The sequence below is a fragment of the Pleurodeles waltl genome, chromosome 2_1, assembly GCF_031143425.1.
Source record: "Pleurodeles waltl isolate 20211129_DDA chromosome 2_1, aPleWal1.hap1.20221129, whole genome shotgun sequence".
NCBI lineage: Eukaryota > Metazoa > Chordata > Amphibia > Caudata > Salamandridae > Pleurodeles > Pleurodeles waltl.
In genome coordinates, this window is record NC_090438.1 from 162,574,112 (window position 1) to 162,588,988 (window position 14,877).

The following is a 14,877-nucleotide window of genomic DNA, read 5'->3' on the forward strand; positions in this document are numbered from 1 at the left end:
GATATTGGCTTTGGTAAGTGGGCCTTGTTTGTGATGTTGTGGTTTCTGTAGGTTGCCCTCGAAACCCTCCCCTAAAAGGTGTTTTGCGAAATGTGCCTCTGCTCTGCTGGTAGTAGAGTGCGCCCATGGTTTTAGCTGTGTCAGTGTCTTTTTTGAGTTTATCAATAGCAGTGTCGACTTCCGGCCCAAACAACTGCTGTTCATTAAATGGCATATTTAGCACGGCTTGTTGAATTTCCGGCTTGAACCCTGACGTGCGCAGCCATGCGTGCCTTCTTATTGTTATTGCAGTATTTACTGTCCTTGCAGCCGTATCTGCTGCATCCATTGAAGACCGTATCTGATTATTAGAGATACTTTGTCCTTCTTCCACCACTTGCTGTGCTCTTTTTTGGAACTCCTTGGGTAAGTGTTCTATGAAATGTTGCATCTCATCCCAGTGAGCTCTATCGTATCTTGCCAAAAGTGCCTGTGAATTGGCAATGCGCCATTAGTTTGCTGCTTGTGCTGCAACCCTTTTGCCCGCAGCATCAAATTTGCGACTCTCCTTGTCTGGAGGTGGTGCATCCCCCGAGGTATGAGAGTTCGCTCTCTTACGAGCTGCCCCGACAACTACTGAGTCTGATGTTAACTGCGTTGTAATATAAACTGGATCTGTTGGCGGTGGCTTGTACTTTTTCTCCACCCTTGGAGTTATGGCTCGGCCTTTAACAGGATCCTAAAAGATTTGTTTTGAATGTTTTAGCATTCCTGGGAGCATAGGTAGGCTTTGGTATTGGCTATGAGTGGAGGATAGCGTGTTAAACAAAAAGTCATCCTTAATTGGTTCGGAATGCAAGGTGACGTTATGGAAAGCAGCTGCCCTTGCGACCACCTGTGTGGAAGATGTACTGTCCTCAGGTGGGGACGGCCTGGCAGGGTATGAGTCTGGGCTGTTGTCCGATACTGGAGCATCGTAAAGGTCCCATGCATCAGGATCATCTTGACTCATTGTAGTATGAGTCAGGGAGTGCATCAGTGGAGGAGTTGCTACCGGTGATGTGTGCACTAACGGTGGTGGAGACGGTGGTGGAGTTGTTTTCCTTGCTACCTTTGCCTGTGGCTGCTTGTCCTTTTCTTGAAAGGCAAGTTTTCTTTTTATTTTAATTGGGGGAAGAGTGGTTATCTTCCCTGTGTCTTCTTGAATGTGGAGCCTTCTTTGAGTATAGTCTGGCTCTACTGCTTCAAGTTCCTCTCCGAATCTATGCTTTTGCATTTGGGAGGATAATCCTTGTTCCTCTGTATAGGAACCTGTTTTCGGCTCTGAGGCTGGATGTTTCGGAACCAAAAAAATTTCGGACGTCTTTTTAGGCTCCCAAGAAACCTTTAATTTTCGGCGTGGTGGTGTCTCGGTGCCGAACTTGTTCGGTGCTGCTGTCCCGGTGCCGAAATTTCTCTGAGCCGATGTCTCGGGTCCGAGATTGCTGTGTGGCGGTATCTCGACCGGAGTCGGATGACTTCGACACAAGCGTGCCCTTTTACGGTGCCTTGGATCGGTCACCTAATTTTTGGGTTAAGCCATGGCCTGTTGGCGGTGGCGTCCCCTGGGCTTTTGTTGACTTCTCGTGAGTCTTATGTTTCGACGTCTTACTCACGGTTTTCGGCATTTCTTCGGCCTCGAGCTCTTCCGAGTCCGACTCGTGGATAGAGAAAGCTTCCTCTTCCTCCTCGAAACGCTCTTGTCCTGTCGGCGTCGACGCAATCTGCAGCCTTCTGGCTCTTCGGTCTCTTAATGTCTTTCTCGACTGAAACGCTCGACAGGCTTCACAAGTATCTTCCTTGTGCTCTGGACACAAGCACAAGTTACAGACCAGATGCTGATCCGTATACGGATACTTGTTATGGCATTTTGGACAGAAGCGGAATGGGGTCCGTTCCATCAGCCTTGAAGTCACACGAGGCCGGGCCGACCACGCCCCGACGGGGGATCGAAAAAACCCCGAAGGGCCACCGGAGCTCTTCAAAATTCGGTGTTGATCTGTTGTAACTAACCCGATACCGAACGCAAACAATACCGACGTTTTTTCTGAGATTCTAACTAACATTCCGACCCGAAACACGGAGCGAAAAGGAACACGTCCGAACCCGATGGCGGAAAAAAACCAATCTAAGATGGAGTCGACGCCCATGCGCAATGGAGTCGAAATGGGAGGAGTCCCTCGGTCTCATGACTCGAAAAGACTTCTTCGAAGAAAAACAACTTGTAACACTCCGAGCCCGACACCAGATGGCGGGATGTGCACAGCATGTGTATCTGCAGCTACACATGCCATCGAACACTGAAATACAATACTGACAGAGGAACCCATGAGAACCGAAAAAGAACACCACGATTGTCAACCCAGAGCACACATCCAAACCAGACAGCGGAAAGAAAATCCAGCAATGAAGCTGATGACCAGAAGCGTTGCCAGCAAGAGGAGGAGTTACTATACATCTGGACTCAAAAGACTTCTACAAAGAAAAACAACTTGCACAAGCCCAACTCTAGGCAGCAAGACTATGCACAGCATCTGTATCTACAGCCAGGCATGACTAGCAAACTTTCCTACTTACACCGAAAACCCTTGCTCTTCCGTGAAATTCAGGAGGTAGATGCTGTGTTAAGTCTATCTCATTTCACCACTGAAGTATGTAAAAGAATAATTTTCAAAACGCCATTGTGTGGCTTCTGATGTTTAAATCTTACTGCTTCCTGACGTTTGCAATTTGTCTGGGGGGGCAGACATCTGCTGATGACGTTTGCCATGTTATGTGCAGTTTTGCTAAAAGGGTGTAACTCTGTCCATGTGATTAAAAAAAAGTTGTATATATCTGTGTGGTATTTGAATAGTGCACAACAAGTCAAAAGGCAGCGGAGAGCTGCATAAGGACAAGGGCAAGCATAGAGGCAACAAGTAATACTATAGGAAGCAAACTGAGGACATAGAATGCATTACTATGCAGATTTCTCTAAAGAGGTGGGCTCTAGATCATGTGATGAGTTTTTCTAGTATTCTAATGCTGTGACATCCTAGGCAAGAGTAAGATTGCAAACTAGAAGATACGTTCTTCACAACTTCAAAGAAATTCCTGTTTAACAGCATTAGAATCATAGTAATGTGTCTGTGTAATAATAGGGGAATTGAAAAGAATCATACTGCAACTCAGAACTGGTAAGAGCAACAAATACGGGGCTACAGCCTCTCTTACACATTATAAGGATTCATACTGATGTTAAATCCATCACATACAAAACAACCTCCATTTCTAACAATGCAGTAGATGCCTATAAAGCTCCTTTAACAAATCTATCAGTTATGCTTCAAAATTTAAACTCTCCTACTAGACAGATAGTTCAGGTTGGTATAAAGCCTTGTTTAGGGTCAAAACATCAAGTCCCAACTATAATTATGTAGAAGACGGATATCCTCAGAGGATCCATGTACCAAGTCTGCATTGACCAACTGGATTCCACTAACATCATTGTGCACCCAAAATATCAACAGGATTTCCCAAAAAACATACAAAGCTGTTTTGGATCAATCTACTGGCAGAGCATTCTCCAGAGACAATGTATTTGGTGGCCTAGGTGAATAAACATGCCCTTCAGTGTTCTCTCCCAGGTGCCATAAACTGTTTAAAAAAAATAACTTAGTTATTCAACCAGGCGGCTCATATAAAGCCGCACCTGCTGCAATTCTCTACACTAACAACATCATCCCTCCTTGTTTCCAGACATAAGACAATGTTGTGGTGTTGCCAGTTTGCACCAATGTCTCCTTGCCTTGCAAAACTGGAAGAGAATCTTGCAGTGCTAGTCACCCAGATGAGCTCCGAAATATCTGTCACAAGGAGACCAGAGGTCCAGGACTGAAGGGTCCTCTGGGACGTCTACCCATTTCTCAGTGACATCCTTGACCACTATTCTGAATGAAACCACATCCTGGTATTTTCCAGATCAATACACTAACACAGTGATTAAAAATACATGCAGCAATAGTGATACAGTATTTTCAAGCACTCAAAACGTGGGCCTACTGCATCTTAAGACATTACTCAAAGGGTCACATACAAGATCAGAAAAACGAAAAACTGCAATATGAAATTCTACTTTCCTGACGTGCGTAGGCCAATATGATCTCCAAAACCGTCAAATGAAACAGGAAGTACATCTCCATAGGAAGTGCATCTTTACCAAGCCTCATGTAGCTCCACGACTGGGCTACTTTGCAGATGCCTCCCACTTTTTGCCCCCTTTAGAACTACCCGATGCATGTTTTCAACTGCACTGAGGCCTGCTAGCCAGTCTTCAATGTCAGTGCTCTTTCCTTAATATAAAATATGTCTGATTGTTTCCCAACTCGCACAGGACTTCAGCACCCCACAAGTCCCTAGTAAATGGTACCCATGTTACCCCCTGGTACCTAGGGCATGGGTACGAAAGGGGATGTCTAAGGGCTGCATCATATCTTATCCCCTTCTGTGCCCAGGACGTAACCATTACGTCCTGGGCACAGAGCCCAGAGGGAGCGTTAGCGCTCCCTCTGTGGGGTTCCCCCCCAAGGCAGGGATGAAGGGGAAGACCTTCCCCTTCCACCCCGGCCCCTCCACCTCCCCCCCCCCCTCTGACGTCAGCGCGCGATCGCTTTCAGAAGTCTGGCTTTTGAAACGCCCACTAGACACCAGGGATTTATTTTTCTAAATGAAACTGCCATGCGGGAGCGACCCCTTGGCCAAGGGTCCCTCCCATAGGGGGCAAATTATATTTAGGCCATTTCTGCCCCCCTTGGGGGCAGATTGGCCTATTTTTATGAGGCCAATCTGACCCCAAGGACAGAAACACAGAAAGCACTAGACACGAGGGATTTTCATTTTTTATTTTCGTGAATTTCACGCAAGGGGAGCGACCCCTTAGGCAAGGGTCGTTCCCCTGGGGGGCAAATTTATTTTGGGCCATTTCTGCCCCCTTGGGGGGCAGATCAGCCTATTTTAATTAGGCTGAAACCACTAGGCACTGGGGATTTTTTTTTGTTGTTGTTTTACAGATGGGGAGCGACCCCTTAGGCAAGGGTCGCTCACCTGGAGGGGCAAATTTGTATTTAGGCCATTTCTGCCCGCTTTGGGGGCAGATTGGCCGATTTAAGGTCAATCTGCCCCAAGGGGGGCGCACCTCTAGGCACCAGGGCAAAAAAATTTTTTTTTTTTGGTTTCTTTTTTTATTTTTTAGAAAATAGGGAGCGACCCATTAGGCAAGGGTCGCTCCCCTGGGGGGCAAATTATATTTAGACCATTTCTTTTTTGCGCCAATGTCACGCAAGGGGAGCGACCCCGTAGGCAAGGGTCGCTCCCCGGGTGGGGATTGTTTTTGGGGGAGGAGGGGGGGCGGGGGGGGGGGGGAAATCGACTGATCTAGAGGCCAAAATCCACAGGTAGGCACTTTGCAAAAAACACCTCTGTTTTCTGCAAAAAAATGTGATGTGTCCATGTTGTGTTTTCGGCCATTTCCTCTCCTGGGCACTAGGCCTACCCACACAAGTGAGGCACCATTTTTATCGGGAGACTTTAGGGAACGCTGGGTGGAAGGAAATTTGTGGCTCCTCTCAGATTCCAGAACTTTCTGACACCGAAATGAGAGGAAAAGGTGTTTTTTTAGTTAAATTTTGTGGTTTGCAAAGGATTCTGGGTAACAGAACCTGGTCAGATCACCCCATCTTGGATTCCCCTAGGTGTCTAGTTTTAAAAAATGTGCTGGTTTGCTAGGTTTCCCCAGGTGCCGACTGAGCTAGAGGCCAAAATCCACAGGTAGGCACTTTGCAAAAAAACACCTCTGTTTTCTGTGAAAAAAATTTATGTGTCCACGTTGTGTTTTGAGAAATTTCCTTTCGTGGGCGCTAGGCCTACCCACACAAGTGAGGTACCATTTTTATCGGGAGACTTGGGGAAACTCAAAACAACAAAACAAGTGTTATTGCCCCTTGTCTTTCCCTACATTTTTTCCTTCCAAATGTAAGGCAGTGTGTAAAAAAAGACGTCTATTTGAGAAATGCCCTGTAATTCACATGCTAGTATGGGCACCCCGGAATTCAGAGATGTGCAAATAACCACTGCTTCTCAACACCTTATCTTGTGGTCATTTTGGAAATACAAAGGTTTTCTGGATACCTATTTTTCACTTTTTATATTTCAGCAAATTAATTGCTGTATACCCGGTATAGAATAAAAACCCATTGCAAGGTGCAGCTCATTTATTGGCTCTGGGTACCTAGAGTTCTTGATGAACCTACAAGCCCTATATATCCTCGCAACTAGAAGAGTCCAGCTGACTTAACGGTATATTGCTTTAAAAAATCTGACATCACAGGAAAAAGTTAGAGTAAAACGTGGAGAAAAATGTCTGTTTTGTTCACCTCAATTTCAATATTTTTTTATTTCAGCTGTTATTTTCTGTAGGAAACACTTATAGGATCTACACAAATGACCCCTTGCTGAATTCAGAATTTTGTCTACTTGTCAGAAATGTTTAGCTGTCTGGGATCCAGCATTGGTTTCTCACCCATTTTGGTCACTAACTGGAAGGAGGCTGAAAGCACAAAAAATAGTAAAAATGGGGTATGTCCCAGTAAAATGTCAAAATTGTATTGAAAAATTGGGTTTTCCAATTCAAGTCTGCCTGTTCCTGAAAGCTGGGAAGATGGCGATTTTGCCACCACAAACCCTTTGTTGGTGCCATTTTCAGGGAAAAAACCACGCGCTGCCTTCTGCAGCCCTTTTTCCCCCATTTAAAAAAAAAATAAACTAAATTTTCACTGTATTTTGGCTAATTTCTTGGTCTCCTTCAGGGGAACCCCCGAAGTCTGGGTACCTCTAGAATCCCTAGGATGTTGGGGAAAGAAAAGATGCAAATTTGGCGTGGGTAGCTTATGTGAACAAAAAGTTATGAGGGCCTAAGCACGAACAGCCCCAAATAGCCCAAAAAAAGGCTCAGCACAGGAGGGGGGAAAAGGCCTGGCAGTGAAGGGCTTAAGCTACGCTAAGGGACTCTACACACAAATTGAACATAGCCTGCCATCGCAGACTGAGTGGCAGGGTGCATCAGCAGGCACCTAAAACAGCTGTTCAGTCTGCCATGTTGCTGACCACTGGGTCCAAAGAAGGCACAAGCTACTAGGAAGAAGCTCTAGGTCAACCCAATGAGTTTCAAGACGCTGAGCTCACCAGGAGTCCTACAGCACCAATACCCTGGATGCCAGAGCAGTTGCAGCAGACAAAGCTTGTTGTGTCCAGTCCAGGCACCAATGCCAAGGAAAACCGATCTGCACCAGAGATTTGTTTGGGCATCTTAGGCCTAGTATGGGCCTCTTAGTTTGCTCCAGAGCTGTTGTGGCCACCAAAAAAAACAAATTCATGGTTTAACTCTTATCAATCACTGACAAATACTAACTTCCAGCAAAGCATTCTTTAAAGATAATAAACAACTTAATTCTTGAGGTGATTTAGATGCTTTTCAATGAGTCTGTAGCATTCCTATAGGCATGAATTGCATCCTTTCTCTCACCAGAATGTCGTGAGGGGTGGGGTGCTGATAACTGTTTGGATTATGCAAGTTACTTTGCAGTGTTATAGACTCAAGTAGCACATTTTAGACAGTCCTCTAGATCTAGAATGTCAAGACAACTGAAAGATCAACTATTAATAAGGCAGTTTGAACCTTCTGGAAAGGACGCCTTGGAAAAGAAGCAACATTTTTTGACAGAATTAAGCGAGTTCCACTGCACCTACTCCACAGATCACACGCACACTCACTCTTATGAGTGAGTCGGACCCAGACTCAGTACTCACCTTCTTAATCTCTCCATCTGTATGAGGGTCAAAGGCAGAAAAAAACATAACTGGGGTGATATAAAGCTAAGCTTCTGCACTGATGCCTGAAAGTTGAGACCAAAAGAGGCTTGTAAGGACCGTTTCTCACCACTAGCAGATTTACTAATCTTTGAGACCCGTAGAAGGGAGATTTTAGATATCACCAGCATTAAAAGAAGGAATTTCAGCCATCACGCATGATGCCTGGAAGCTAACCGACAAAACATTTTGTTTCATACACCCAGGTAATATCCCCAACATACAAGGAGCTTTGGTCACCCAAAGCAAATCTCTCCTAAATAGCAAGACATCCAGGCATGGCCGCTGTCCCCATCAAGAGGATTCATCTAACCCAGATTCCTCAGTTATTGCTTAGCAAGCACTAATACATTAACAAAATCTACAGGAGCTGGGGGGGGGGGTTACAGAAAAATAGGGTTGCCTCATAAGCCTTGCATTCACACTCACCTCATTTAGAAACAGGTTTAGAAGAGCTAAATGAGTTTACCTTATCTAATAATGCCTGGATTGTAAGAATACATTCAGTGCCTGAATCAGAAAACATTGCTGGGCCTTGGACTGTTGAGAGGAGACCAAATTCTATCACTACTTTATTTATTACATCAGAAAAGGTATCATAAGGCAGTAATTCTAGTGTAAACGTAGTCCGATTCTTAAACTATTCCTATTTATGGTTTACTCGGAGGTGTGGAATGGTTTTAAGATGAAGCCACTGGGGACAATACCTTGCTGGATAACAAACACTTAACATTACACACTTAAATTGTTTTGCATTACTAGCAGAAAAATAATCATTACTTTACGCCAGGAGCACAGTTCGATGGACTTAATAATAAAGACTTGACTTAGCTGAAAAGAGTTGACGACTTAAAAGTGCATCACTGAAAAAAAAAACAGTCTTACTATAAACACTTTCAAAATACTCAATCTTGATGGGAGAATCAAATAGCATTGACAACTACTAACCTGCTAATGTGCTTGTATGTCGAAATGCTCTAACTTGAGAATCTGAGAGTCCTGTAAGTAGCGATATAACTGTATCCATCATATACTCATCATATATGATACTGTATTGACACTGTCGCACCAACACACCAATGAACTCACAAAAACTTGATTTGAACTTCTTCCACTGAGGCCCAGCAATAGTGAGTGGGTAATCTCCACTGTCCTACAAAGAAAAATCACATTAAGTTCATAGTTTTCTGAAACAGTTTGAAAAAGTCATTTAAGTATAGTTGCATGTGAAAACTCACTTAATACAACTTGTCATTATAACTAAATAACAAAGCATCTCATAATAGGATATCTACTAATTCATAAATACTAAACTGAATGTGCTACATAACACTGAAGGGGACATCTGCATGCCTAGTTGCATTAAAAGAGCATGCATTCCTTGTCTCAGGGTATTTAGGCTGTCAGCAGATAATGTGATTAGGGTTTACCACTGGTGGCCCAGGGCCATGATACTAATGTACTCCAACTGGATAAGAAATATGTTAATTACTCTGTAAGCATCTATTTGTAGCATGTGGTGCTGTTGACCCATATGCGTAGCATACTCGTCATTTAATATTGAGCTTGGACAGCTGCAAGCGTTTTTTCTTCTAATAAGTCTTTCGAGTCACAAGATAATGTGATTCCTCCTAAAGTCTGTATTGCACATTAATTGGCTCCATTGTAGATGGATTTGCAACTCATCGGGTGAACTTAGGACAGGAGCAGTATAGTAACAGAAAGGATGATCATGCAAGTAAAGTTAAGCTAAGCTAAGGTTGAGCGAATAAGTAGGGGCATGAATACGTCAACCAGTAGCTCACGAGGAGGTAGATGGGTGTATATGAATTTACAGCACTACTGGCTATGAATAGATGCTTACAGGGTAACCTAGTCAGTTTGTAGCATGTGCTGGCCATAGATACATATGCTTAGCACAGAATGTAAAGCAGTGTTCCCTCCAAGCTTTGGTTTGCTAGTGGTTGACAGAGGTTTGAAAAAGTGTTCATGATATAGTCTGACCCACTCTAGCTAGTTGATTAGTGAGGATATCAACACAGTAGTGCTTTGAGAAGGTATGTTGGTTTTTCCATGTAGGTGCATTAGGTATTTGCTAATGGGATGTTTCCCAGAAAAACCACTGAGGTTCCTTTTTTCTGTGTGGGATGAGCTTGTGAAGTTAAAAGTAGTGATTGCTTTGCTTTGTTATAGCAAGTGTGAACACATCACTACCCATCTTGCAATTCCAGCTTTGGAGATAGGGGAACCTTTTTGGGGGTTTGAACAAGCAACAAAAATGTGTTGTGTTTTTGCGAAAAGGTTTAGTCCTCTTGATATAAAATATTAATGCTCTTTTAACAAGGGTGTGTAGAGTTATTTCTGTTACTGAATCTGGATTAGGAAAAAATACTGGTAGCTCAATTGTTTGATTCTCATGGAACGCTGAAACTACTTTAAAGAGGGAATTAGGATTAGTTTGAAGTACTCTTTTTTTGGTTAGTTTTGTAAGAAAGTATTTAGGTTCCAGACTGGTAGGGTAGAAGGTAGAATGACTCTTTTTAGTCCTTCCATAAATGTTTCGATTACTGGAATTTTAAGGAGCAACATAGGTTGTCTGTTTTGTACCTAAGTGGCAAGAGGTGTAATCTTATTAAGGTATATGCAAGGCCTGCTTGTTGTAAATGAAATAAACAAACAAGGTTTTGCACTGTTGGTGAGAGTGGTTGAATTTGTTTGGATAAGCAGTGATGGACAAATCACTTATATTTGGCTAAGTAACAAGCTTGCATGGTTGGCCTGACAGCTTGTTTTTAGAATGAAAATATATTCTTGTGGTAGACTGAGATGTCTAAATTCTAAGACCGCCGGAGCCAAATAGCCAGACTGAGCTGTTTTGGATGTGCATGTATGACCTTTCCGTGTTCCAGTGTAAGAAGACTTGGCCAGACAGGCAGTTTCTTGTGTGATACCACAATTGAAGCAGAGTTGTGAACCATGCACTTCACACCCATGTTGGGGCTATTACGATTAGCGTGAGGGATGTACCTCTTATGGAATGAGTGGGAGAGGTGGATAAGCCATAAACAAATATCCTTGACCAGCTGACCCATAGGGCATTGCCTTTGGATTGTGGGTGTGGAAACCTGGAGGCAAAACTTTGGCATTTTGCATTCTGTTGTGTTGTGAAGAGATCTATCTCCGGGGTTCCCCACCATCAAAAAAATGAGTGGAGTGTTGTGTCGCTTTTGCACTCGTGTACTTGCTTATGCATTCTGCTGAGCTTATCTGCGAAGCTGTTGTCCACCCCTAGTAGGTATTCTGCTAGGAGGTGGATTTTGGGATGTATAGCCCACTGCCGTATCTGCTCTGCTACGTGTGAGCTGTATGGAGTGTGTGCGCCCCTTGTTTTTTTCATACACTACCTTGCAATCATGTTGGTAAGGATCAGTACTACTTTGTGATGAAGTTGTTGCTTAAATGTTTTTAGAGTTAACTGAACTGAAGAAGCTCTAGAGGCTTCTTGCTGTTCAGTTCAGAAATGCAATAATTAGAATGATTAAACATACTAGAAGCAAAATGGTGACATGAAAAGTGAAACACAGGAAAAGTCCTACCATAATGTCACTATGCACAAAATACACAATTCCTACCTAAGCCATGTTAGAGCACAGCAGGATAAGCCCTAATCCCCCCTGGGAAGACATCATCCCCCATATCAGACTATGACAATACCAAGGAAGCCAGCTGTCTAGAGAGACACCATCTCCGTGTAGGCCAGGGAACCGGTAGCCTCAGCAAGCAGCAGTAAAAGTCAATCAGCATGCGATTGTGGGCATCTGGATGGAACCTCCCTTTAATGTGCAAAGGACAGGGGAATGTTTTAGAATATAACAGTTGATGTTCTGAGAAGTGTCTATGTGAGGATATGTGTGTTTCTGTGAATGTTAGAGATGCGGTCTACCACTTGTGCTGACAATCCTATCTCGCTGCAGCCTTGAGGAAAGCGCAAAGTGAAAAGAATGTTGTGCTAAGAAATGGTATGCTTTCCTAGGTGAAAGGACAACTAGATAAAAAATAAAAAAACACCACAAATGTGGCCAATTCAAAAATAATAAAATAAAGCAGAATAAAATGTGACTAGGCTAAATAGCACAGGCAGCAGGCCTAAATGCTAAAATAACGTGCCCAGAGACATCACTAAAATGGCTATACAACACATTCTCCTTATGGGTTCAGAATAGTAAAGCACCCTAATACAAAAATAAATAAAAGTGATAGCAAAACTTGAAAACATATACACATAAATGCCAATCATGACAACTTAAAAAACACTTGAGCATGTGAAATTTCAGAAAGGGTCAATTTATAAGCTTAGCAGTTTCACCGATGAAACCAAATTTACAGGTCACCGTCCTATTTAAAATCTCTAATTATAGCCAGGACCACCGAAGCAAGGAAATTCCCCACTTCTGCAGGTGATAATGTGACCAAACCGGTGCCAAAGAAAACCAATGAGCACTCATGTTCCAAAGCCTGAGCTCCAGCTGAGGCAGCAGCATTCAGTGTTGTGCCTTATGTTGAGTTAACAGCTGCATGATCCACGAAGGGCATCTCACAGACAGCTTCCCCTAGCAAACGCACGTCTGGTAATGAGCCCTCAGTGAGAATATCAACATATCAGCAGCGAATGGAAGTAAGTGCTGCGTAGAAAGAAACTTTCAGTCAACATTCGGAAAGGCACCAGAGGCATTGAAACACGGGCTGCACACAATCCAAAACCGGTATGAATGAGAGATCAGATGTACTCCAGTTCTTCCAGGAGTGGTGCTCCCAAATATTGCATCATGAGTACACAACAGTTGCGCTCGTGTTAGCACTTTCAGTCCTCCTTGTTGTTAATAGACAGACATTAGGAATAAAAAAAATAGCAGTAAGATGCCACCTATTAAAGCCAAAGTAATCGGAAATCCCCCGATAAATGCCTGAAAATATTGAGTATGGCTGAAGGTATTAAGCCAAACATGGAGCAAAAGTGGTAAAGAAACCAGAACCAACAGCCTTAAAGAAATTTACAATCCCAGTAGTACTGGACACGTTAAATATTCATCCCACAAGTTCACCAAAGTGTTTTGGAAAGTTGCTATTTAACCCCTTCTGTGCCCAGGACGTAATGGTTACGTCCTGAGGCACAGTGCTGCTGTGCCCAGGACGTAACCATTACGTCCTGTGCACAGAGCCCAGAGGGAGCGCTCTCGCTCCCTCTGTGGGGTTCCCCCCCACCCCCCCAAGTCAGGGATGGAAGGGGAAGCCCTTCCCCTCCCACCCCCGACCCCCCCAACCCCCCCTGTGACGTCAGCGCGCGAGCGCGCGCTGATTAGTCACAGGGTCTCCCCCATCGCGCTGGAAGCAGAGCTTCCAGCGCGATTGAAAAAGAAATGCTTTTGCATTTCTTTTTCAATCCCATGGGGGAGGCCCCGAGAGGCTTCAAAGGGAAGGAAATGCATTTCCTTCCCTTTGAAGTCTCTCACAGGTTTCAAAAGCCGGATTGCAATCCGGCTTTTGAAACCCCACTAGACACCAGGGATTTTTTATTTTTTCTTGAAATTGGCAAAAGGGCAAGGGTCGCTCCCAGGGGGGCATTTTTTTAGGAAGGCCTTTTCTGCCCCCCCTGGGGGCAGATTGGCCTATTATTAGGCCGATCTGCCCCCAGGGGGGGCAGAAACCTCTAGGCACCAGGGACCTTTTTTTTTTTTTTGTGATGAATTTTTTTTTTTTAGGTGGGGAGCGATCCCTTAGGCAAGGGTCGCTCCCCTACGGGGCAATATATATTAGGCCGATCTGCCCCCGGGGGGGGGGGGGGGGGGGCCAGAAACCTCTAGGCGCCAGGGGAATTTTTCTTTTTTTTTTTCTTTTTTTTTTTTTTTTAGAGATGGGGAGCAACCCATCAGGCAAAAGTCGCTCCCCTGGGGGACAAATTGTATTTAGGCCATTTCTGCCTTGCATTGGCTGAGTTTAGGTCAACCTGCCCCCAAGGGGGCAGAAACCACTAGGCACCGGGGATTTGTTTTTTGGTGCCAATGTCACGCAGGGGGAGCGACCCCGTAGGCAAGGGTCGCTCCCGGCGGGGGAGAGTGGGGGGGGCAAATTTATTTTAGGGCATTTCTGCCCCCCCCCCCCGGGGCCGGCTGAGCTACAGGCCAAACACCACAGGTAGGCACCTTGCAAAAAACACCTCTGTTTTCTGTGAAAAAATATGTTGTGTCCACGTTGTGTTTTGGGCCATTTCCTTTTGTGGGCGCTAGGCCTACCCACAGAAGTGATGTACCATTTTTATCGAGAGACTTAGGGGAACGCTGGGTGGAAGGAAATTTGTGGCTCCTCTCAGATTCCAGAACTTTCTGTCACCGAAATGAGAGGAAAAAGTGTTTTTTGGGCCAAATTTTGATGTTTGCAAAGGATTCTGGGTAACATAACCTGGTCAGAGCCCCGCAAGTCACCCCATCTTGGATTCCCCTGGGTTTCTAGTTTTCAAAAATGCACTGGTTTGCTAGGTTTCCTCAGGTGTCGGCTGAGCTACAGGCCAAAATCCACAGGTAGGCACTGCTTTTTATAAAAAAATGTGATGTGTCCACGTTGTGTTTTGGGCCCTTTCCTTTCGTGGGCGCTAGTCCTACCGACACAAGTGAGGTATCATTTTTATCGGGAGACTTGGGGGAACGCTGGGTAGAAGGAAATTTGTGGCTCCTCTCAGATTCCAGAACTTTCTGCCACAGAAATGTGAGTAACATGTGTATTTTTAGCCAAATTTTGAGGTTTGCAAAGGATTCTGGGTAACAGAACCTGGTCCGAGCCCCGCAAGTCACCCCTCCTTGGATTCCCCTAGGTCTCTAGTTTTCAGAAATGCACAGGTTTGGTAGGTTTCCCTAGGTGCCGGCTGAGCTAGAGGCCAAAATCTACAGGTAGGCACTTCGCAAA

The 14,877-nt window shown here is 44.4% G+C and overlaps 1 protein-coding gene across 4 annotated transcripts in view; it reads right to left on the reverse strand.

Moving 5' to 3' along the window:
• STAG2 (STAG2 cohesin complex component) overlaps positions 1 to 14,877 on the reverse strand; it is a 987,179-nt gene that overhangs the window by 637,844 nt on the left and 334,458 nt on the right. For all 4 annotated transcript variants that reach the window (XM_069211859.1, XM_069211886.1, XM_069211877.1 and 1 more), the window contains exon 8: positions 8,869 to 9,073. In XM_069211859.1, coding sequence (XP_069067960.1) covers positions 8,869 to 9,073 — 205 coding nt within the window. The remainder of the gene's footprint in view (positions 1 to 8,868; positions 9,074 to 14,877) is intronic.